Source organism: Bufo gargarizans, chromosome 3 (genome assembly GCF_014858855.1).
Source record: "Bufo gargarizans isolate SCDJY-AF-19 chromosome 3, ASM1485885v1, whole genome shotgun sequence".
Classification (NCBI taxonomy): domain Eukaryota; kingdom Metazoa; phylum Chordata; class Amphibia; order Anura; family Bufonidae; genus Bufo; species Bufo gargarizans.
In genome coordinates, this window is record NC_058082.1 from 18,735,459 (window position 1) to 18,759,940 (window position 24,482).

At 45.2% G+C, this 24,482-nt stretch overlaps 1 protein-coding gene across 3 annotated transcripts in view; it reads left to right on the forward strand.

Moving 5' to 3' along the window:
- LOC122932022 (NACHT, LRR and PYD domains-containing protein 12-like) overlaps positions 1 to 24,482 on the forward strand; it is a 279,421-nt gene that overhangs the window by 20,819 nt on the left and 234,120 nt on the right. For 2 of the 3 annotated variants that reach the window (XM_044286171.1, XM_044286172.1), the window contains exons 2-4: positions 11,226 to 11,278; positions 22,083 to 22,246; positions 23,515 to 23,686. In XM_044286171.1, the coding sequence (XP_044142106.1) occupies positions 11,254 to 11,278; positions 22,083 to 22,246; positions 23,515 to 23,686 (361 nt within the window). In that variant the 5' untranslated portion in view covers positions 11,226 to 11,253. Of the gene's footprint in view, positions 1 to 10,948; positions 11,059 to 11,225; positions 11,279 to 22,082; positions 22,247 to 23,514; positions 23,687 to 24,482 lie in introns of those variants that run through there. The other variant, XM_044286173.1, reaches the window with a different exon arrangement.

A 24,482-nucleotide genomic window follows, 5' to 3' on the forward strand; every position in this document is an offset into this window, starting at 1 on the left:
CCTTAATCATACTCAGTGTCACCCAGAGCCAGTCCCCTGCCCCCCTTAATCATACCCTGTCACCTTTACCCATGGCTATGGGTGACACTGGGTATGATTAAGGGCCTTATAATACGCCAGTAAAAAGTGACCCCCATAATGCCCCCCAATAATGTGCCAGTAAGTGTCCCCATAGATGCCCCCCATCATGTGCCAGTATCAAGTGCTTCTTTCTTCCCCCTCACATGTCCCAGTATCATAGTGTCATCTCGCCCCCCCCAAAGTGCCAGTATCATAGTGCCATCTCTCCCCCCAATGTGCCAGTATCATAGTGCCATCTCCCCCCCAATATGCTAGTATCAAGTGCCTCTCTCCTTCCCACCCTCCATGTGCCAGTATCATAGTGCCGACCCCCCCCCCCCCCCATGTGCCAGTATCAAGTGCCAAACCCCCCCATGTCCCAGTATCATAGTGCCATCACCCCCCAAAAAAAGTGCCAGTATCAAGTGCCTTTCTCCCCCCCATGTCCCAGTATCATAGTGCCATCCCTCCCCAAAAGTGCCAGTATCAAGTGCCTCTCTCCTCCCCCCCAATGTGCCAGTATCATAGTGCCATCTCCCCCCCCATGTGCCAGTATCAAGTGCCTTTCTCCCCCCCATCCCAGTATCATAGTGCCATATCCCCCCAAAAGTGACAGTATCAAGTGCCTCTCTCTTCCCCCCATGTGCCAGTATTATAGTGCCATCCCCCCCAATATGCCAGTATCAAGTGCCTCTCTCCTTCCCACCACCCCATTTGCCAGTATCATAGTGCCACCCCCCCCAATGTGCCAGTATTAAGTGCCTCTCTCCTCCCCCCATATGTGCCAGTATCATAGTGCCATCTCCCCCCTCCCAATGTGCCAGTATCAAGTGCCTCTCTTCTTCCCACCCCCCCATGTGCCAGTATCATAGTGCCAACCCCCCTCCATGTGCCAGTATCAGGTGCCAAACCCCCTCCCCCATGTGCCAGTATCAAGTGCCTCCCGCTCCCCCCATGTGGCAGTAACAATCGGGTATTAAAAAAACAAAACACTTATACTTACCTCCATGTCAGCGATGCGATGCAGGCCTCTTCCGGCCTGTATGTCCATATATGGAGTCAGTGCTTGTGTATTTAAGAAAAGTTTCTGCTGGGACTCGAACCCACGACCTTCTGTATCAGAGGCAAGGCACTTAAAGGGAACCTGTCACCAGGATTTTGGGTATCGAGCTGAGGACATGGGTTGCTAGATGGCCTCTAGCACATCCGCAATACCCAGTACCCATAGCTCTGTGTGCTTTTATTGTGCATAAAAACCGATTAACCGGGGTTAATCAGAGGCACTTTAAATGATGGCCGGGCTATGCTGACTCATATTTAACATGATTTTGAATGTGATTGCATAATTCTGAACACAGCTAAATCCTCAGTTATAAGACAGTGTGCACACTTATGCAACCACATTATTATTTTTTTTGTTTTTTTTCCCTCCACCTAAAAGATTTCAGTTTGTTTTTCAATTGAGTTGTACAGTTTATAGGTCACATTAAAGGTGGAAAAAGTTCTGAAATTATCTTTGTCTCATTTTTTTACAGCACAGAAACCTGACATTTTAACCGGGGTGTGTAGACTTTTTATATCCACTGTATATATGTAACTATACAGCCATATACCTGACCACATACAGTCCAAACACAGGACAAACCTGCGGTTATATACTGTAACTATACAGCTGGTCATATACCTGACCACATACCGTCCACACACAGGACAAGCTGCGGTTATATACTGTAACTATACAGCCAGTCATATACCTGACCACATACCGTCCACACACAGGACAAGCTGCGGTTATATACTGTAACTATACAGCCGGTCATATACCTGACCACATACCGTCCACACACAGGACAAGCTGCGGTTATATACTGTAACTATACAGCCGGTCATATACCTGACTACATACCGTCCACACACAGGACAAGCTGCGGTTATATACTGTAACTATACAGCTGGTCATATGCAGCATACGGGTAGGCTACCCGACACTGCTAGATTTGAGTGTGTAGTTCCCTTTAAGCCAGTCAGGCCGGTTACCGGCAATCCTTATAACAGCCAGCAGAGGGAGCCCCCAGTTCAGTATAAATAGACTAGGGCCTAGCTCAGAAGGGTAGAAGTTTCCAGACTCAGTACAGAGAGGGTTCCCCTCCTGAGTCCTTATGCATAGAAGTCAGAAGGGCATAGCTAAACAGCCTGAAGACACAGAATACCACAGAGGCCGATCAGATAAAGCAAGAGGTACTCAAGACAACAGAGGAGGTACTATATAAAGACAGCTTCAAGGGTACGCCAGCTATAGGGCATTAGACCTTGGAGAGAAAGTCACATGTAGCAGGACCAGTCAGGAATAGTGTGCAAACCGCCTGTACTGCATCTCCTGTAATCAACACTCTGTATAATGCCTTGCTAAGACCGGCCATTCTGTACTCTCAAGAACCATCTGTATTCTTCTAAAACCAACTGTCTTTTATGGAACTGTGCACTACCAGTGTCCGTGTATTATCCTGACTGATATTCAGTAAAAGTTCCAGTTTTTGTTGGCTATCCTGTGCTTGCTTCATTCTTCCACCATACTTTACACGGCGTGTCACCGTTTCATTGACACTGGCGTCACGAACTGTTAAATACCTGCCTGTTCCAGTATTTGCCCCAATTGAAGACGACAGTGGATCCCAGGTTAGTGGTCAATCTGCACTACAAAGCCCAGCATACACTACTGACCCCCTGGGACACTGCACATATACCTGACCACATACCGTCCACACACAGGACAAGCTGCGGTTATATACTGTAACTATACAGCCAGCCATATACCTGACCACATACCGTCCACACACAGGACAAGCTGCGGTTATATACTGTAACTATACAGCCAGTCATATACCTGACCGCATACCGTCCACACACAGGACAAGCTGCGGTTATATACTGTAACTATACAGCCATATACCTGACCACATACAGTCCAAAAACAGGACAAACCTGCGGTTATATACTGTAACTATACAGCCAGTCATATACCTGACCACATACCGTCCACATACAGGACAAGCTGCTGTTATATACTGTAACTATACAGCCATATACCTGACCACATACTGTCCACACACAGGACAAGCTGCGGTTATATACTGTAACTATACAGCCATATATCTGACCACATACAGTCCACACAGAGGACAAGCTGCGGTTATATACTGTAACTATACAGCCAGTCATATACCTGACCACATACCGTCCACACACAGGACAAGCTGCGGTTATATACTGTAACTATACAGCCATATACCTGACCACATACCGTCCACACACAGGACAAGCTGTGGTTGTATACTGTAACTATACAGCCAGTCATATACCTGACCACATACCGTCCACACACAGGACAAGCTGCGGTCATATACTGTAACTATACAGCCGGTCATATACCTGACCACATACCGTCCACACACAGGACAAGCTGCGGTTATATACTGTAACTATACAGCCATATACCTGACCACATACCGTCCACACACAGGACAAGCTGCGGTTATATACTGTAACTATACAGCCGGTCATATACCTGACCACATACCGTCCACACACAGGACAAGCTGCGGTTATATACTGTAAATATACAGCCGGTCATATACCTGACCACATACCGTCCACACACAGGATAAGCTGCGGTTATATACTGTAACTATACAGCCATATACCTGACCACATACCGTCCACACACAGGACAAGCTGCGGTTATATACTGTAACTATACAGCCATATATCTGACCACATACCGTCCACACAGAGGACAAGCTGCGGTTATATACTGTAACTATACAGCCATATACCTGACCACATACAGTCCAAACACAGGACAAACCTGCTGTTATATACTGTAACTATACAGCCAGTCATATACCTGACCACATACCGTCCACACACAGGACAAGCTGCGGTTATATACTGTAACTATACAGTCATATACCTGACCACATACTGTCCACACACAGGACAAGCTGCGGTTATATACTGTAACTATACAGCCATATATCTGACCACATACCGTCCACACAGAGGACAAGCTGCGGTTATATACTGCAACTATACAGCCATATACCTGACAACATACTGTCCACACACAGGACAAGCTGCGGTTATATACTGTAACTATACAGCCAGTCATATACCTGACCACATACCGTCCACACACAGGACAAGCTGCGGTTATATACTGTAACTATACAGCCATATACCTGACCACATACCGTCCACACACAGGACAAGCTGCGTTCATATACTGTAACTATACAGCCGGTCATATACCTGACCACATACCGTCCACACACAGGACAAGCTGCGGTTATATACTGTAACTATACAGCCATATACCTGACCACATACTGTCCACACACAGGACAAGCTGCGGTTATATACTGTAACTATACAGCCGGTCATATACCTGACCACATACCGTCCACACATAGGACAAACTGCGGTTATATACTGTAACTATACAGCCATATACCTGACCACATACCGTCCACACACAGGACAAGCTGCGGTTATATACTGTAACTATACAGACGGTCATATACCTGACCACATACCGTCCACACACAGGACAAGCTGCGGTTATATACTGTAACTATACAGCCATATACCTGACCACATACCGTCCACACACAGGACAAGCTGCGGTTATATACTGTAACTATACAGCCGGTCATATACCTGACCACATACCGCCTACACACAGGACAAGCTGCGGTTATATACTGTAACTATACAGCCAGTCATATACCTGACCACATACAGTCCACACACAGGACAAGCTGCGGTTATATACTGTAACTATACAGCCATATACCTGACCACATACCGTCCACACACAGGACAAGCTGCGGTTATATACTGTAACTATACAGCCGGTCATATACCTGACCACATACCGTCCACACATAGGACAAGCTGCGGTTATATACTGTAACTATACAGCCATATACCTGACCACATACCGTCCACACACAGGACAAGCTGCAGTTATATACTGTAACTATACAGCCAGTCATATACCTGACCACATACCGTCCACACATAGAACAAAATGTGGTTATATACTGTAACTATACAGCCATATACCTACCTGACCACATACCGTCCACACACAGGACAAGCTGCGGTTATATACTATAACTATACAGCCATATACCTGACCACATACCGTCCGCACACAGGACAAGCTGCTGTTATATACTGTAACTATACAGCCATATACCTGACCACATACCGTCCACACACAGGACAAGCTGCGGGAATATACTGTAACTATACAGCCATATACCTAACCACATACAGTCCACACAGAAGACAAGCTGCTGTTATATACTGTAACTATACAGCCATATACCTGACCACATACCGTCCACACACAGGACAAGCTGCGGTTATATACTGTAACTATACAGCCGGTCATATACCTGACCACATACCGTCCACACATAGGACAAGCTGCGGTTATATACTGTAACTATACAGCCATATACCTGACCACATACCGTCCACACACAGGACAAGCTGCAGTTATATACTGTAACTATACAGCCAGTCATATACCTGACCACATACCGTCCACACATAGAACAAAATGTGGTTATATACTGTAACTATACAGCCATATACCTACCTGACCACATACCGTCCACACACAGGACAAGCTGCGGTTATATACTATAACTATACAGCCATATACCTGACCACATACCGTCCGCACACAGGACAAGCTGCTGTTATATACTGTAACTATACAGCCATATACCTGACCACATACCGTCCACACACAGGACAAGCTGCGGGAATATACTGTAACTATACAGCCATATACCTAACCACATACAGTCCACACAGAAGACAAGCTGCTGTTATATACTGTAACTATACAGCCATATACCTGACCACATACCGTCCACACACAGGACAAGCTGCGGTTATATACAGGGAGTGCAGAATTATTAGGCAAGTTGTATTTTTGAGGATTAATTTTATTATTGAACAACAACCATGTTCTCAATGAACCCAAAAAACTCATTAATATCAAAGCTGAATATTTTTGGAAGTAGTTTTTAGTTTGTTTTTAGTTTTAGCTATTTTAGGGGGATATCTGTGTGTGCAGGTGACTATTACTGCACATAATTATTAGGCAACTTAACAAAAAACAAATATATACCCATTTCAATTATTTATTTTTACCAGTGAAACCAATATAACATCTCAACATTCACAAATATACATTTCTGACATTCAAAAACAAAACAAAAACAAATCAGTGACCAATATAGCCACCTTTCTTTGCAAGGACACTCAAAAGCCTGCCATCCATGGATTCTGTCAGTGTTTTGATCTGTTCACCATCAACATTGCGTGCAGCAGCAACCACAGCCTCCCAGACACTGTTCAGAGAGGTGTACTGTTTTCCCTCCTTGTAAATCTCACATTTGATGATGGACCACAGGTTCTCAATGGGGTTCAGATCAGGTGAACAAGGAGGCCATGTCATTAGATTTTCTTCTTTTATACCCTTTCTTGCCAGCCACGCTGTGGAGTACTTGGACGCGTGTGATGGAGCATTGTCCTGCATGAAAATCATGTTTTTCTTGAAGGATGCAGACTTCTTCCTGTACCACTGCTTGAAGAAGGTGTCTTCCAGAAACTGGCAGTAGGACTGGGAGTTGAGCTTGACTCCATCCTCAACCCGAAAAGGCCCCACAAGCTCATCTTTGATGATACCAGCCCAAACCAGTACTCCACCTCCACCTTGCTGGCGTCTGAGTCGGACTGGAGCTCTCTGCCCTTTACCAATCCAGCCACGGGCCCATCCATCTGGCCCATCAAGACTCACTCTCATTTCATCAGTCCATAAAACCTTAGAAAAATCAGTCTTGAGATATTTCTTGGCCCAGTCTTGACGTTTCAGCTTGTGTGTCTTGTTCAGTGGTGGTCGTCTTTCAGCCTTTCTTACCTTGGCCATGTCTCTGAGTATTGCACACCTTGTGCTTTTGGGCACTCCAGTGATGTTGCAGCTCTGAAATATGGCCAAACTGGTGGCAAGTGGCATCTTGGCAGCTGCACGCTTGACTTTTCTCAGTTCATGGGCAGTTATTTTGCGCCTTGGTTTTTCCACACGCTTCTTGCGACCCTGTTGACTATTTTGAATGAAACGCTTGATTGTTCGATGATCACGCTTCAGAAGCTTTGCAATTTTAAGAGTGCTGCATCCCTCTGCAAGATATCTCACTATTTTTGACTTTTCTGAGCCTGTCAAGTCCTTCTTTTGACCCATTTTGCCAAAGGAAAGGAAGTTGCCTAATAATTATGCACACCTGATATAGGGTGTTGATGTCATTAGACCACACCCCTTCTCATTACAGAGATGCACATCACCTAATATGCTTAATTGGTAGTAGGCTTTCGAGCCTATACAGCTTGGAGTAAGACAACATGCATAAAGAGGATGATGTGGTCAAAATACTCATTTGCCTAATAATTCTGCACTCCCTGTACTGTAACTGTACAGCCGGTTATATACCTGAGCACATACCATCCACACACAGGACAAGCTGCAGTTATATACTGTAACTATACAGCCATATACCTGATCACATACCGTCGACACATAGGACAAGATGCGGTTATATCCTGTAACTATACAGCCATTCATATACCTAATCACATACCGTCCACATATAGGACAAGCTGCGGTTTTATACTGTAACTATACAGCCAGTCAAATACCTATATATAAAATATATATATAATATATATTACCTATGATAAAACAGAACTACAACTCCCAGCATTACCGGACTGTACTAGGGCATAAGTTGCAATTACATGTAGAGGGATATAATAGGACATAACTACAACTCCTAGTATTTCTAGGATGTTATATGGACTATCCCAGAACACCACTAATCTCTCCCCCAGGCACCACACTCAAGCGCCACCCCCTCACAGCCACATCACACAGGTTTCACCAGTTGTCTGCACTGGTCACATGATGATGACATCACCAAAGGTCCTTCAGACTTCCCTGCTCTGCTGTGCCTTGGCTTCCTGAACTGGTCACATGGTGATGATGACATCACCAAAGGTCCTTCTCCACGTCCTATAGTCTCCTCTCATAGTTAGTGTCACGGATGATCCGCGAGAATATTGAACTGTCCTCCCAATATTATCAATATTACTCTGCCTTATTGATCAGTAGGTCTATTAAACAGTAATTATTTCCCTAGGCCCCAGAACCTACAATTTGATTATTCAGAGCGTCTCCTTCTGTCCTTCTGTTGTACCCAGAGAACAACATAGTCCTTTTCAATGGGAGCAAATTTAAATTTTGCACTCACGTGTGATGCTGCTCCTTCTGCAGGAAAGTTGGGTGATGAGCTTCGGCTGGGTTGGTGTATTCTGGCCATGCTCAGTTCATGCCGACGTTGGCTTTCTGCAGCAGCGGCCTCCCTCTCAGCTCGGCGTTCTGTGGCCTCCCTCTCAGCTCGGCGTTCTTTGCGCTCCGCCATGTACTGCAGGTACTTTACCGGGTCAGTGTCCATTAGTTTTTGGAGGGCCTGCTGCATCATAGGGTCCGTACAAATAGATAGTCCGGTACTGGCCGCTTCCGGGCGAGTACTTAAAGAAAAATTAGGATCCGTACTGAAATACTGCGCTGGGGGGCCAACAGGGCCCGCAGGATGTTCCCCCTCCGAGTAGTCAGGATTCTCAGTCTCCGGTTCCTCAGGACTTGAGTCAGATGGGCCGGTGTCTCCCGCAGTAGACACATCCAACAGCCGCAGTTGTTGGCTATCCCATCGGAACAAGTCTTTTATCAGGTCGGTCTTCGTCTTGCGACCGACTTCAATGCCCCGTTCTTGGCACAGATTTTCCAGATCTGCCAAAGCCATTTTCTTGTATTCCCCGGACATTTTCGCACTAAATAAAAGATAGATAAAGAAAACAAGATTTCGGGGAGGGTACTGGACTACACAGTCTCTCTGTACACACAGATAAATGTATTGCACTCAGCCACACCACCACCAAATTGGTTTGGTTCTGACAGAGGTAAATTAGTTAATCTCTGTTCAGATGTTCTAAACACATGCAAAAAGGAATCCCAGTAGCTGCCTACCAATATGTGACTAACTGCGACCGCCGCGGCCACAATAGGTCACGAAACCGTCATTACGCCCCTAGTGGTCAATTCCCAAACAGGCCTCCCAGCCACTTTCAGCACACCGACAGTCTAACTTGAGTCCGTACAGTCGATAGGCTGAAAGCGCAGGGAGTGGACCGCCGACCGACCGCAAGTAAGCGTGTGACGAACTGGACCGGAACTACACACAGGGTAGTTTAACTGCCACCACCTTGCAATTTATGGGAGCAAGGAACCCACTATCTAGATAACACAACCGAGTAGCTTTCCCTTCGGAGAGGCTAGGGTAAGTTTTTGCAGTGTTTGAAAACAGGCATATGGCTAGAGAAATGACTTGGAGGTCATTTATTATATGTCTATATACAATACAAATTATCACGATGCACAGTAATTATTAACACAATAATCAAGGAAAGTATAGTCCAATAAACAAAAGGGAGAAAAGAAAGAAAATACTTAGTTTCCGCAGAAAAGATGTCCGTTGGTGAAATAGTCCGTTGCAGGGATAAAGTCCAAGAAGCCTTTGTCCAGTGTAATATGCCTACAGCCCATGGGTTCTCTGGCTGAGGCCCTCTTTAGGTGTTGTTAAAAGTGGAGAACTCCTTTAGCAGATTCTAGGTCTTTGTTATAAAGGGTCCTAGAATCAAGGCGGGGAATTGAGAGTCCGCCTGCTGGGCAGGCTGTATTCCTGAGGTGAATGTCAGTTCTGAAATATGGCATGTGCCATATCGCGGGATGTCTCCGCTGTACACAAGTAACAAGCACATATTCACATTCCCCACAAAATATGGAGTTCAGGGATACCAAATATTACTATTATAACTGGTTCTATGATGGGGTAACACCATAACTTTACCTGGGCACATCTTAGAGTTATGTTTGTCCTATGTAAACGTCCAGTGACTTCTGAGTGACACGATGATGTAATTTTTACGTCCGTAAGATGCATGGGCTCTCTTAAAAAGGTAAAAATCATATCTCAGATTCATGTTGCAGACCCCTTATGGCATCGACACCAAATGTCTCCCCCCCAGGTGCAGTCTTCACACCTAGCTGTGATATCTCTGCAGACAGGGAAGTTCTTTTGTCAACCTGAGGAAGCCAGCTGTAATTGCGTTATCTGCTGGGCATCTATTGACTGACTTGAACAAAAGGACTATGTTGTTCTCTGGGTACAACAGAAGGACAGAAGGAGACGCTCTGAATAATCAAATTGTAGGTTCTGGGGCCTAGGGAAATAATTACTGTTTAATAGACCTACTGATCAATAAGGCAGAGTAATATTGATAATATTGGGAGGACAGTTCAATATTCTCGCGGATCATCCGTGACAGGTAGCTATATAATTGGGTTGTGTTGCTTCAGCTTCCGACTCTTCTATTCAAAAGTCACGTGACAAGAGAATGTCATGTGACCCAGTGACGTCAGAAGGTCAGTTTCCTGCATGGAGTTTAGCCGCTACCTATAGAAGTGTAATTAGTGGGTATGGCCTATACTCCACTGCGGGCTCCCTTCCCACAGGGGCCCCATAGCAGCTGCCTGGTCGGCCTCTATTGGAGGTGCACCACTGCTGTTCATGTACTTACCTGAGGAAGGGGTCACTCCAACCCCAAAACACATTGTTGATCATGAATAGAGCTGTGTTCTTCTTTATTCAAGGTCTCCCTGACTCTTCCTTGTCTCGCTGCCGATAAACTCCTTTATTTTTCTTCTTCCCTGGTTGATCACCGGACCCTGAGTACTGTAGGAGGGTGCGCAGCAGCAGGCGCCTACCACGCTACGAGCGGTCTGAGCACTCAGCACAACAGCACCAGGTGGGAGGCTGCCCTTCTCCCTGTCAATCCCTGATACTTCAGCCAAATAAATGTGAAGATACAAACCTTACGTCAGAATGTGGGGAGGAAAATCTGCTGCTGCTTAAGGGGTTAAAGAAAATTCTGGAGATTCTCCTAAATGTAACAAAGTTTTTTTTATGTTGCAGGTGATTTTGATATCGTCCCAGGTCCAGGATGAGCATTATAACCTCCAGCGATGGTAAGGATTCCTCCTCTTCTCTCTTATTACTGGATGCGGTGACTGATCTACGACATCTGTACGATTCTCACCTTCCAATGTCCTGATGAGGAACAGACTTAATAGGAAATGGGGTCACACAGCAGATATATACTGTGGTATGGCTGCTGCAGGGCCGGACTGCGATTAAAGCGGTTGTCTGCGATTTTGACATTGATGTCCTCTCCAGAATAGCTCATCAGTATCAGACCAGTGGGGGTCCCTCTTTCAGCACCCTGCCGATCAGCTGTGAAGAGACCACGGCGCTCCGGTGAGCCCTGCAGCCTCTTCCTAATTTAGTGATGTCACATTCATTGGTTACATGGCCCGGGCTCAGCTCAGTCCTGTTCAAGTGAATAGGGCTGAAATGCAATACCAAGCACAGCCAGTATACAATCGAAGGCGCTGTGCTTAGTAAGCTGCGACAAGGCTACAGCGCTCAATGGGGCATCGCCTTCTCCGCAAACAGCTGATTGGTGGGGGCACCAGGAGTCAGACCCCATCATACTGATACTATTGGCCTATACTGAGGATAGGTCGTCAATATTAAACACCCGGTTTTTCCTTTAAAAAGCAGCCCTGGCACCCAAACACCACTGCTCCTCATACAATACAGCCCCTTCTCTACTCCCTTAAAGGGGTTGTCCCATCTCATCATTCCATAGCGAGATCAGAATAAGCGAAGCCAAGGTCACGGAAACAGCCTAACAGGCCGATGCACCCCTGGTTCTGTGACTCCCATTGTAGAGAATGGGAGCTATGCAAACTGTGTAGCATAAGAAGCTCCACTGCAGCCATAAAACCACACGATTAACACAAGAAGGAAAATAAAAGTGAAACATAGAAACACCTAATCACACTGTGAATGGAAAGAAAGTGCTTCCCCACTTGGACCACGTACCACAGTGCAGCACAAAACCCTTTCCTCAATAGTGCCAAACAGATCCCTCAGTGCAGCAACATTATCCCTTTCCCACCTATCCTACAGTGGCAGCAGCATTGTCCCCTTTCTCATCTGTCCCCACTGGCAGTAGCAATGTCCTTTCACACCCTTCTGCCTCGGTTGCAGCATTCTTCCTCTTCCCACCCCTCCCCCTCTAGCTGCAGCATTGTACCCTCTTCCACTCCTTTCCTACTGACAGCAGCATTGTCCCTTTTCCCACTCCTTTCCCACTGGCAGCAGCATTCTCCCACCCCACACCAATAGCTGCGGAATGGTCTTCCTTCCCACCCCACCCCCGCTGGTAGCAGTATTGTTTTCCCACTAGTGTTGATCAAGCACCGAAGTGCTCGGGTGCTGTACTGAGCACCATGGAAGTTAATGTGAGAACCCAAGCATTAAACCAGGCACCCCCTGCTCTCAAGAGAAGAGGGTGTCTGGTTTACAGAAAAAGGTTAGAATTTGATGGAAACACCACCAAAATGATTTGGAAAAAGCATGGGGAGGATATCTGGATGCATCTTGGTCTCCTATTACCTATGACATACAATAGACAACCACAGAAAGGCCATATGCCAAAAGCCGGGTATGTGCAAGCCAACAATCTATGAATGAGACAGATACAGTCAGCATACCTTATAATGGCAGCCTTGTGCACTATGAGACATTCAAAACCAGCTCTCATCTGTGTGAGAGCCAGTAAGCCTCAAAGCCTTCTGATTGTCCTAACATAATATTCAATAACCTTTCTATACAGTATTGTCACGTAAACTCATTTGCATAATCATGGGCATTTGAGAAAGACATGCAAAAAATTTGCAATAAAAATTTGTGATTACAATATTCGCAATCTACACTACTCATGAACAGCGCCATCTATTGGATTCATAGTCTTGTCATAAGACTATGAAACGAATAACATATAAAGCATCCTCAAAAGATGCAACTTAAAATTAGAATATTGTGAAAAGGTTCAATATTCTAGGCTCAAAGTGTCGCCCTCTAGTCAGCTAATTAATCCATATCCCCTGAGCAAAGGGGACCTGAGATTGTGACTTTTTGGGTTTTCATAAACTGTAAGACATAATCATCCAATATATAACAAATAAAGGCTTGAAGTATCTCGCTTTGCCTGTAATGAGTCTCATATATTAGTTTCACCTTTTAAGTTGCATTACTGAAATAAATGAACTTTGCACGATATTCTAATTTTTTTGAGTTTCACCTGTATCTGTAAAAAAGGAATATGATCTGTAATTTGATCCAATATGTACCTTTGAATGTAAATGTGCAAATTATATCAAAACCTAATAAAATGTATTTAAAAAAAAGACTATGAATCCAATAAATGGCGCCATTCTTGATAGTGTTGATCACGAATATTCTAATCGCATATTTTTATTGCAAATTATCCATGCAAATGGTGTTTCAGCTGAAAAACAAGCAGATTCAGCAAATTTTCATATGCCCACGATACAAATGAGTTTACGTGACAAAACTGTATAGAAAGGTTATTGAATATTATGTTAGGAAAATCAGAAAACTTTTTGTCACCCTAATGATAATAATCTAGGTGCGTCAAGCCATCCAACAGATATGAAGCAACTTTGAGGCTAACTGGTCAGATGAGAGCTGGTTTTGAAAGTCTCATAGTGCACAAGGCTGCCATTGTAAGGTGTGCTGACTGTATCTGTCTCATGGATAGATTGTTGGCGTGCACATACCCAGCTTTTGGCATATGGCCTTTCTGTTTTGTTCATTCTACTATTCTATTATCAAAAAGTCGTACGTTCTGTGTGAAGGGACACACTAAATACATTTTTTCAAGAAAAATAATTTTTGCTGTATTAAAGTAGAAATACCTAAACACTATATAAATAGCCATAAACCCAGAATGCAAAAACTGTGGTGGAATCACTCAGTTTTTTTTCTTGTCATCACCCTAAATAATTTTTTTACATTTATGCAGTTCATTAGATGTTCCCCAAAATGATACCATTAAAAAGTATGACTAATCTTGCAGACAACAAGCCCTCACACGGGTATGTGGATGGAAGAGCAAAAAAGTTATGGCTTTTTAAATGTGGAGATGAAAAAGTTAAATAAAATCACTAAGGATTAACTACCAAATTAGACAGCGTCCTTAAAGGGAGTGTGTCATCAGAAAACTACCTGTTTTTATGTTAACCACTGCCAGACCGGGCCATTTACCCCCTTCCTGACCAAATCTGACACGTGTCACTATATGTGGTAATAACTTGGGAACGCTTTTACTTAACTGAGCCATTCAGAGATTGTTTTCTCGTGACACATTGTACTTTATGTTAATGGTAACTTTGAGTCAATATGTTTTACCTTTTATTTATAAAAAAAATCTAAAAGTTTACAAAAATTTGAAAAAATTAACTGCTCTAAATTTGAATCTCTTTGCTATTAAGACAGATAGTGATGCCTCATAAAATATGAATTAATTAACATTCCCCATATGTCTACATTATGTGAACATCATTTTTGGTAATGCAATATTTTTTTTTTAGGACGTTAGAAGGTTTAGAATTTTTGAAACAATTTTTGAAATTTTGAAGCAAATTTTTAAAGTCAACTTTTTTAAGGACCAGTTCAGTTCTGAAGTAACTTTGTGGATCTTACATAGTGGAAACCCCCCATAAATGACCCCCATTGTAGAAACTACACCCCTCAAGTTACTCAAAACTTATTTTACAAACTTTGTTAACCCTTTAGGTGTTCCACAAGAATTAAAGGAAAATGGAGGGAAAAAAAATCTAAATTTCACTTTTTGGGCAGATTTTCCATTTTAATTATTTTTTTTCTTTAACACATCTAGGGTTAACAACAAAAACTGGAAAAGGTGTACTGGGTATGCGTCCTTATGCACAATCGAGCAAACATATATGTGAGAATAGGACGCTAAAACAAAATAACAAATATTTTATTAACTTATTTTGTTAGAATAAGGGGGTATCTACTGAAACACTGCATAAAGCAGCAACGTAAATCTACACTCATTTGTGGGGCCTCACCTAAAGCATCCACAAAGGCGGTGGGAAAGCCACCATGTGGCAAAAGATGGATCCCACAACCAAAACCCACCAACACTAAGGCTGGTTTCACACGGGCGTGACGGATTTGATCCGGATGCGTTCAGTGAAAATGCTGCGATTTTGGCACTAAAACAAGTCAGTTTTGTCTGCGATTGCGTTTAGCTGTTCAGTTTTTTCTGCGCGGGTGCAATGCGTTTTGATGCGTTTTTCACGCGCGTGATAAAAAAACTGAATGTTTACAAACAACGTCTCTTAGCAACCATCAGTGAAAAACGCATCGCACCCGCACTTGCTTGCGGATGCAATGCGTTTTTCACGCAGCCCCATTCACTTCTATGGGGCCTGTCCTGCGTTACAAACGCAGAATATAGAACATGCTGCGATTTCAAAGCATTGCAGAAGTGATGCGTGAAAAAAAACGCTCATGTACACAGCCCCATTGAAATGAATGGTGCCGGATTCAGTGCGGGTGCTATGCGTTCACGTCACGCATGGCACCCGCGCGGAAATCACGCTCGTGTGAAAGGGACCTAAGGGGGCTAAGATAGCACAGGTACAGGATGTTAAACCTGGGTAACTAGTACTATCAAGGTAGATACCTGGTACCAACAGGACACCAGGTATCTCTCCTAACAGTGAATGTCAGCGCGCAGACATTCACTGCACTAACATAGTACCGGTGCAGGATACAGATCGGGCGACACAGTTAGCTCCACTTGGTGTATCTGGAGCAATGATTGCCCTACCCTATCCTTGATGGTCTAAGCTCTACGCGTTTCCATGCATTAAAAATGTATTTCATCAGGAGCAACATGCACCATAGGTAGTACAGGCCACCACCTCTCAGTTGTATATTTAACCAAGGCTGTAGGCGTATACTATCAATGATATAGCCCAAAACCTCTGACGTGGGTGTATGACAGAGGCCGTGAACGTAAACACCACAGGCAGTGCAGCCCTAAACCTCTAGGTTGTATATTTAACCGAGGCTGTGGGCGTCCACCACCAGTGATATAGCCAAAGTCTCTGACATAGGTATATTAACAGAGGCTAAGAACAGTAGAGTGACCTGACTAGCACTGAATTCCTCTAGTGTGAGGTATGATGTGGTCACTTATGATCCACTGTCCTGCCTAGGCTGAGTGACAACATCTAGATGAGTGGTTCTCAACCTTTCTAAAGCCGTGACCCCTTAATACAGTTCCTCATGTTGTGGTGACCCCCAACCATTACATTTTTTTCCTTGCTACGTCATAACTAATTTTGATACTGTTATGAATTGTAATGTAAATATCTGATATGCAGGATGTATTTTTATTGCTACAAATTGAACATAATTATAGCAGAGTAATTAATTACAAAGACATCCACAGATCCCCCCTCTAAACAGTGCCATCCACAGATCCCCCCTAAACAGTGCCATCCACAGATCCCCCTCCCCTAAACAGTGCCATCCACAGATCTCCCCCCTAAACAGTGCCATCCACAGATCCCTCCTCCCCTAAACAGTGCCATCCACAGATCCCCCCTCTAAACAGTGCCATCCACAGATCCCCCCTAAACAGTGCCATCCACAGATCCCCCTCCCCTAAACAGTGCCATCCACAGATCTCCCCCTAAACAGAGCCATCCACAGATCCCTCCTCCCCTAAACAGTGCCATCCACAGATCCCCCCTCCCCTAAGCAGTGCCATCCACAGATCTCCCCCCTAAACAGTGCCATGCACAGATCCCCCCCTAAACAGTGCCATCCACAGATCCCCCCTAAACAGTGCCATCCACAGATCCCCCCTCCCCTAAACAGTGCCATCCATAGATCTCCCCCCAAACAGTGCCATCCACAGATCCCCCCTAAACAGTGCCATTCACTGATCCCCCCTAAACTGTGCCATCCACAGATCCCCCCTAAACAGTGCCATCCAGAGATCCCCCTTCCCCTAAACAGTGCCATCCACAGATCCCCCCTAAACAGTGCCATCCACAGATCCCCTAAACAGTGCCATCCACAGATCCCCCCTAAACAGTGCCATCCACAGATCCCCCCTCCCCTAAACAGTGCCATCCACAGATCCCCCCTCCCCTAAACAGTGCCATCCACAGATCTCCCCCTAAACAGTGCCATCCACAGATCCCCCCTCCCCTAAACAGTGCCATCCACAGATCTCCCCCCTAAACAGTGGCTGCTTCAGGTGAGGCCCCACAAATTAGTGTAGATTTACGTTGCTGCTTTATGCAGTGTTTCAGTAGATACCCCCTTATTCTAACAAAATAAGTTAATAAAATATTTGTTATTTTGTTTTAGCGTCCTATTCTCACATATATTCACATCTAGGGTTAACAGCCAAAAAAAACTTAATATTTATTACCCTGATTCTGCGGTTTACACCCCACATGTTGTCGTAAACTTCTATACGGGCACACGGAGGGGCGCAGAAGAAAAGGAGCGCCATATGGTTTTTGGAAGGCAGATTTTGCTGGACTGGTTTTTAGATGCCATGTCCCATTTGATGCGTGATGAGGTGATGGTTTGATTGGTCCATTTTGGGGGGGCATACGCCGCTTGGTGTTGCACTTTATGTGATGTTAGGTGACAAAAAATAGCTTTTTTGGCACAGGTTTTTTTTTGTTTTTTTTACGGTGTTCACCTGAGGGGTTAGGTAATGTGATATTTTTTTATATATATATTTTTTTTATTTTTTATTTTACACTTTGCATTCCCCCATAATTTCATACAAGACCTCTGGGGCACATTTAACTTAAAAGGCACCCCTGCCGATAAGCTGTTTGAGAAAGCAGCTGCGCTGGCAGTAGCGCCGCGGCCTTCTCTCTGTTTACCGCTGGCCCAGTGACGTCACGGCTAGTATCATCTGGCCTGGGCGCGGCTAAGCTTAATTCAAGTGAACAGAGCTTAGCCCCGCCCAGGCCAGTGATACTAGTCGTGACGTCACTGGGCCTGCGGTAAACAGTGAGAAGGCCACTGCGCTCATGGAGCGCCCCTGCCTTCTCAAACAGCTGATCGGCAGGGGTCCCGGGTGTCGGACCCCCACCGATTAGATGCTTATGATCTATCCAGAGGATAGATCATCAGTTTAAACAAATTGCAGAACCCCTTTAACTTTTTTTTTCACCATTGATTTCTCCTGTAACTGGGGCTGACATAGTAGCCCCAGTTACAGGGGAAATACACCCCCCAGAGAGACTGTACAGCAGAATACAGCGCTGTACAGCCTCAGTGCAGGGCTCACTGAGCGCTGTGTAAACAGCGATCTAGAAGGCAGGGACACCTGGGAACTGTCCCTGCCTTCTCTCTGGGGTGCCCTGCTGTCACTGACCGTGGGCCCTCCCGCTTGGCAGCTGCACGATTAGCGTGCAGCTGCCATCTCTGAATGGACGTTCCAGAACGTCCATTCAGAGATAAACGACCGCCCATAGGACGTTTAAAGTAAATGGGCAGTTGTAGCCATTATCTGTAGAGAAAATGGTGGATCCTGTGTTATCTATACAGAGGTGATACCTATAATTGTCATCCTGCCTGTGATGATAATGAGATGGCTACAGAAAAGTTACCGTATTTTTCGCCCTATAAGACGCACTTTCCCCCCCCCCCCCCAAATGGGGGGGAAAAGTTAGTGCGTCTTATAGGGTGAATATAGGTGAAGTGGCAGGCGGCGGTGCGAGAGTCCGATGCTGCGATCCGCAGCAGATGGTGGTATGGAGGGTCTGGTATGGGCCGGCCGGCCGGCCTCAGTAAGTGCTGGGTTGTAGGGACCGGCCGGCCGAAGAGCTTGTTATGGAGGAAGAAATGGAGCGCAGCAGGAGCGGGAAGACAAGGGGCGGAGCTGGCATGTGTGACAGGGAAGTCTGCTCCGCCCCTCGTCTCAGTCTTTACTGCGCTCAGTCGTCAGAGGATCGCTGGAGGATCGGTATGAATTGTTAATGCCTGCAGTGTTTTGCCAACTTCCTTCCCCCCACTTTACATTTAAATGCTGAAAGACATCCCTAAGGAATCACAGAGTTATTAAAGTGCCACCCATAATAATAAAGTGGTGTGCCCTGCCAGAAAGACATCCCTAAGGACCCCACTGTTAATAAAGTGCCCACCTCCTAATAAAGTGGGCACTTTATTAACAGTGGGGTCCTTAGGGATGTCTTTCTGGCAGGGCACACCACTTTATTATTATGGGTGGCACTTTATTAACACTGGGATTCCTTAGGGATTTCTTTCAGCATTTTAAATGTGAAGTGGGGGGAAGGAAATGTGCATAACACCAATCTTGACAGCCCCCCTCCTGATAAAGTGCCCCCACTCCTGATAAAGTGCCCCCCTCCTAATAAAGTGCCCCCCCTCCTAATAAAGTGCCCCCCTCCTAATAAAGTGCATCCCCTCCTAATAAAGTGCCCCCCCTCCTAATAAAGTGACCCCCTTATTAAGGCGTCATGCAGACATCCGTGGAGCACTGTCCATAATATCCCAGCCTGCCGTCCTGCTGAGTGCACGAAGCGCATGGCGTCATTGGTTGCTATGACGCCCTGCCCTTCGTGCACTCAGCAGGACGGGATTTCACGGACCATGCTCCATGGATGTCTGCATGACGCCTTAAAGTGTCATTGGATCCCCCCCCTTTCCCAATAAGTACGGTACCGTATGTCAGCAGCATATCTCCCCCATAACATTGTGTTAGTGGCAGATCCCCCCCCATAACAGTGTCATCCACTGATGTTCTTAGCTACAGTACCCCCATAATTGTAGTGCTAACAGTTCTTCCATTACTGTATTCTATTGCAGAAAATTACGGTAGTCTCCTGCTGCATATTGTACCGTACATTTCTGAGCGATGTCAAAGCAGAAAAGGCTTTCTTATAAAATTATTTTTAAACTAGAGGTGATAAAGTACGCCAAAGAGCATGGAAACAGGGCAGCAGAGAGACATTTTGGGCCGCCTCCAACTGAAAAGATGATTCGTGCATGGAGGAAACAAGAGGATCGGTTGGAGAAAGCGGAGAAAAGTAAACGCACTCTTCGTGGATGTGCTGCAAAGTGGCCACAGCTAGACGTGGACATGAAAGAGTGGATCACATGTCACAGGAACAACGGCTTCTCAGTATCCACAAAAATGATCATCTATGAAGCCAAACGTCTTGCTGCAGAGAAAGGCATTGACGACTTCACTGGATCGGCATCATGGTGCTACAGATTCATGAGGAGATGTGGCCTTGCTATGCGCACCAAAACAAGAATTGCCCAAAAAATGCCTAAAGAATATGAGTCCAAGATTCTTTCTTTTCATAAATTTGTGCTGGACTCAAGAAAGAAACATGGCTATGAAATAGGCCAGATTGGGAACATGGATGAAGTTCCGTTAACCTTCGATGTTCCATCGAATAGGACCGTCGATGTGAGAGGCGCAAAAACCGTAACTGTGAAGACCTCTGGACACGAGAAAACGCATTACACAGTTGTCTTGTCCTGCTGCGCAGATGGCACCAAACTGCCACCAATGCTGATTTTTAAAAGGAAGACCATGCCAAAAGAGGTGATCCCACGAGGAGTGATTGTCCATGTTCACGACAAAGGGCGGATGGACGAAAATGGCATGAATGTATGGATCGAAAAGGTGTGGTCCAAACGCACTGGAGGACTTCTGAAGAAACCTGCCCTACTAGTGCTTGACCAGTTTAGGGCACATATCACCGAATCCACAAAAACAAGATTTAAGGAAGTGAACACCCATCTAGCGGTAATTCCTGGGGGGCTTACCAGCCAGCTACAACCTCTGGACGTTTCCATTAATAAGCCATTTAAAGTTTTCATGAGGGAGGAATGGAACAAGTGGATGGCAGCCGGGAACTATGACCTGACTCCCACTGGACGGATGAAGAGGCCCACCATCACCCAAGTCTGTGAGTGGGTGAAAACATCATGGCAGGCAGTTAACGAGGAAATCGTCGTCAGATCCTTTAAAAAGTGTGGCATTAGCAATGCCTTGGATGGCACTGAGGACAATATGCTGTACGACGAATCTGAAGGCAGCGATACTAGTGATACTGAGCCACAGAGTGCGATTAACCTGGACAGTAGTGATGAGGAGTTTTTGGGGTTCCCTGATGAATAGAGGAGTACTGTACCTGGACATTTAAGTCAATAATGATGGTTATTAATGCTGCTGGTTACTACTGTTAATGTTTACATTGTTAAAATATTGGTCTGTTATTTTATTAAAAGTTTTGACACACCTTTTGTCAAAAATTTATTTTTTTCCTATTTTCACCCTCTAAAACCAGGTGCGTCTTATGGGCAGGTGCGTCTTATAGGGCGAAAAATACGGTACCTGTCCAATAGCATGCAGCAAGTGTGACATGAAGCTAACCACATCTTCAGGCACAGTCACAGTAAAGTGAAATATACATGAGGCAGATGCAGAGTTGTACCCACCAAACCAGATACCCGGAGCCCAATTTTGTATTGACAGAACCACTGACCCTCTGAGGGCAGTGTATTATTGAGACTGGTTCTCTCTTTTGAATAAGGGGAGCGTCCCCCTCGCTTCTCACCAGTAGTGACATCTGCCATGTATCTACATGTCTAAAAATACTGAAATCAATGTAAAGATGTCTCCGGTGAATGTGTCCTGCAGGGATTGTGCTGGTGAATTACAGGAGGTTGTGGATTTCTCATTAGTGGAAACCTGTAAAATGATCCAGGACAGGAATGTTCCACATAAACTGCCATCAGTCTCCTCCATGTCCTAGACGACTTCATTCTTGTGTCCTCTCCGTTTCCTAGATGATGAGACCCGGCAGTTCTACCAGCAGCTCCGTCAGTGTGAAGATCACTTCCTGAGGATGACGTATGAATATTTCCAGGATGATCTGCTCCACATTGTGGAGAACATGAGTCTTCTACCACTTCTGAGTGAGCTACAGTCCCGAAATCTCCCGGATACTGAGGTGAGAGGACATGAGCCACCGGTGTTGTATATAAATGCCCCAAGTGATATCACGTGTTACAGGCACAGTTTACGTCATTTTTATAGTGGCGGGCATGGCTATCGCTGTGGTCACCTGCCTTCTAGCTCCTGGATGCCAGAGGTCTGGATTTACAAACATTTCTCCCCTCCTACTCTGAGGACTCCAACTTCTGGAGTAGTTCTTCTCTTTACTCCATCCAGGCTGCCTGAATATCTATGGCCATGCTTCTCCATACCTGAAGGGGCACATACACCATGCACACATATCATCTACTCCAACTTATGGCAGACCTCCCTAGGGTATTTAAGAAGCCTTTCCACAGGAGAGAGCCTCTGAATAATGGTTTCTAGCGACTAGATTCCTGCAAAGACGCGATATACTCTGTCTATTTACCTGTGTACTGACTTCTGCCTGTTTTTCCAGACTTGACCCTTCACTGCCTGACCTGACCTCCACCTGATATTCATTCTGACCATGAGCTGCTTGTCCTGACCTCGTAGTGTTTAATGTATTACATGAACTCTGCCTGCCCTGACCTTGTACTGATTAATGGATTACATGAACTCGGCCTGCCCTGACCTTGTACTGTTTAATAGATTACATGAACTCTGCCTGCCCTGACCTTGGTCTTCCCCGACTACAGTCTTGCCTGATCGCTCAGTTCTCTGCCTCTGCATCTCTTGACCCCTGTGTGTCAGCAATCACTTGAACAGAGACTACTCCAGGAGGTAACGGCCTGGTGGTTCCCCTGTATAGGGGTTAAAGGGTGAAGACCAGGGGGGCTGCTTAGATAACTCTATTAGGAGTTACCCCAAGCCAAATCTGTTCAAGTGACACAGCAGATCCACATCCCCTGCGCAACATTCCTGTCACCATCCTGCTGTCTACAAGAGGCTGAATGACAATTGTGCTTCATATGTCAGAGTAAGATGATGGACAACTTCCAGTTTAATAACAGACAGCAGCTCATATCTGATGGAGAACCCCCCAGAAGTTTATAATCCAGTATTGTGGGGGATTTATCCCCTCCCCCGCACACGTACGTTAGGGGTCACTACATCCTGGAAATAATCTGATTGTTACTTGTGGATTCAGGAAGGATTTTCTCCGTATCTATTCCATAGATTTCTCTTTCTCTGGACAACACATTACAGAGAAGACAGACATGTAGTATCTGCAGTGTTTTAACCCTTTGTGTTATGTATCTGTGTATAACGCACCTTATGTCTCATCTTTTTGGGTTCTAGAAATACCGAAGTCTAGAACATGACAGAAGAAGATTGGCGCAGACTTTACTACAGGATATATATAACCTAGGAAGAGAAGCTGTGATAGGACTGTGGGTCAGTCTGTATGTATTACGGAAGGATCATAGTTCCCCCGGCCTGGACGCTGTACTGGAGGAACTCTGTCATAGAGGTAACATCGTGTATGAGACGTGTCACCCATGAAATAGAGGTCTTCATGACTTACATTGTCCACAGTAATAAAGATCTCCCTCTGGATTTATTAGGGATCTGAACCGATTTTGGAGTCTAGTCTGAGGTTTGAAGTAGGGATCGACCGATAGGGATTTTTTAGAGCCGATACCGATAACCTGTGAACTTTCAGGCCGATAGCCGATAATTTATACCGATATTCTGTGCATTTTTATTTTTGAAAAAAATTTAAAATCCTACATAAATCTGCTGTTAAATAAACATGTTTATTGTTAACGTTTAACGTTCTTTTTCATTTATACTTAATATTTGGTGTTTATGTTTTTTTAAACTTTTTTTAATAACTATTAGCGCTCTTAGGGGCTAGAACCCTCGTCTTATTCACCCTAATAGAGCTCTATTAGGGTAAATAGGACCTCACACTCTCCCTGCTGCCCTGTGCTCTGTACACACAGCAGCAGGGAGCTTACCATGGCAGCCAGGGCTTCAGTAGCATCCCGGCTGCCATGGTAACCGATCGGAGCCCCAGGATTCCACAGCTGGGGCTCTGATCAGAAGCTGCCACTGCCACCAATAAGGAGGAGGGGATCCTGTGGCCACTGCCACCAATGACTAATACTGGCGGGGGTTGGGGGCGCACTGCGCCACCAATGTTTTTAATGCTGGGGTTTGGGGGGGGGGGCACTGCGCCACCAATGAAGATAACTCGCCCATTAATTCAAATACAGGAGGCGGGTGCTGGCTGCAGAATATAGCCGCACCTGACCTCTATGAGA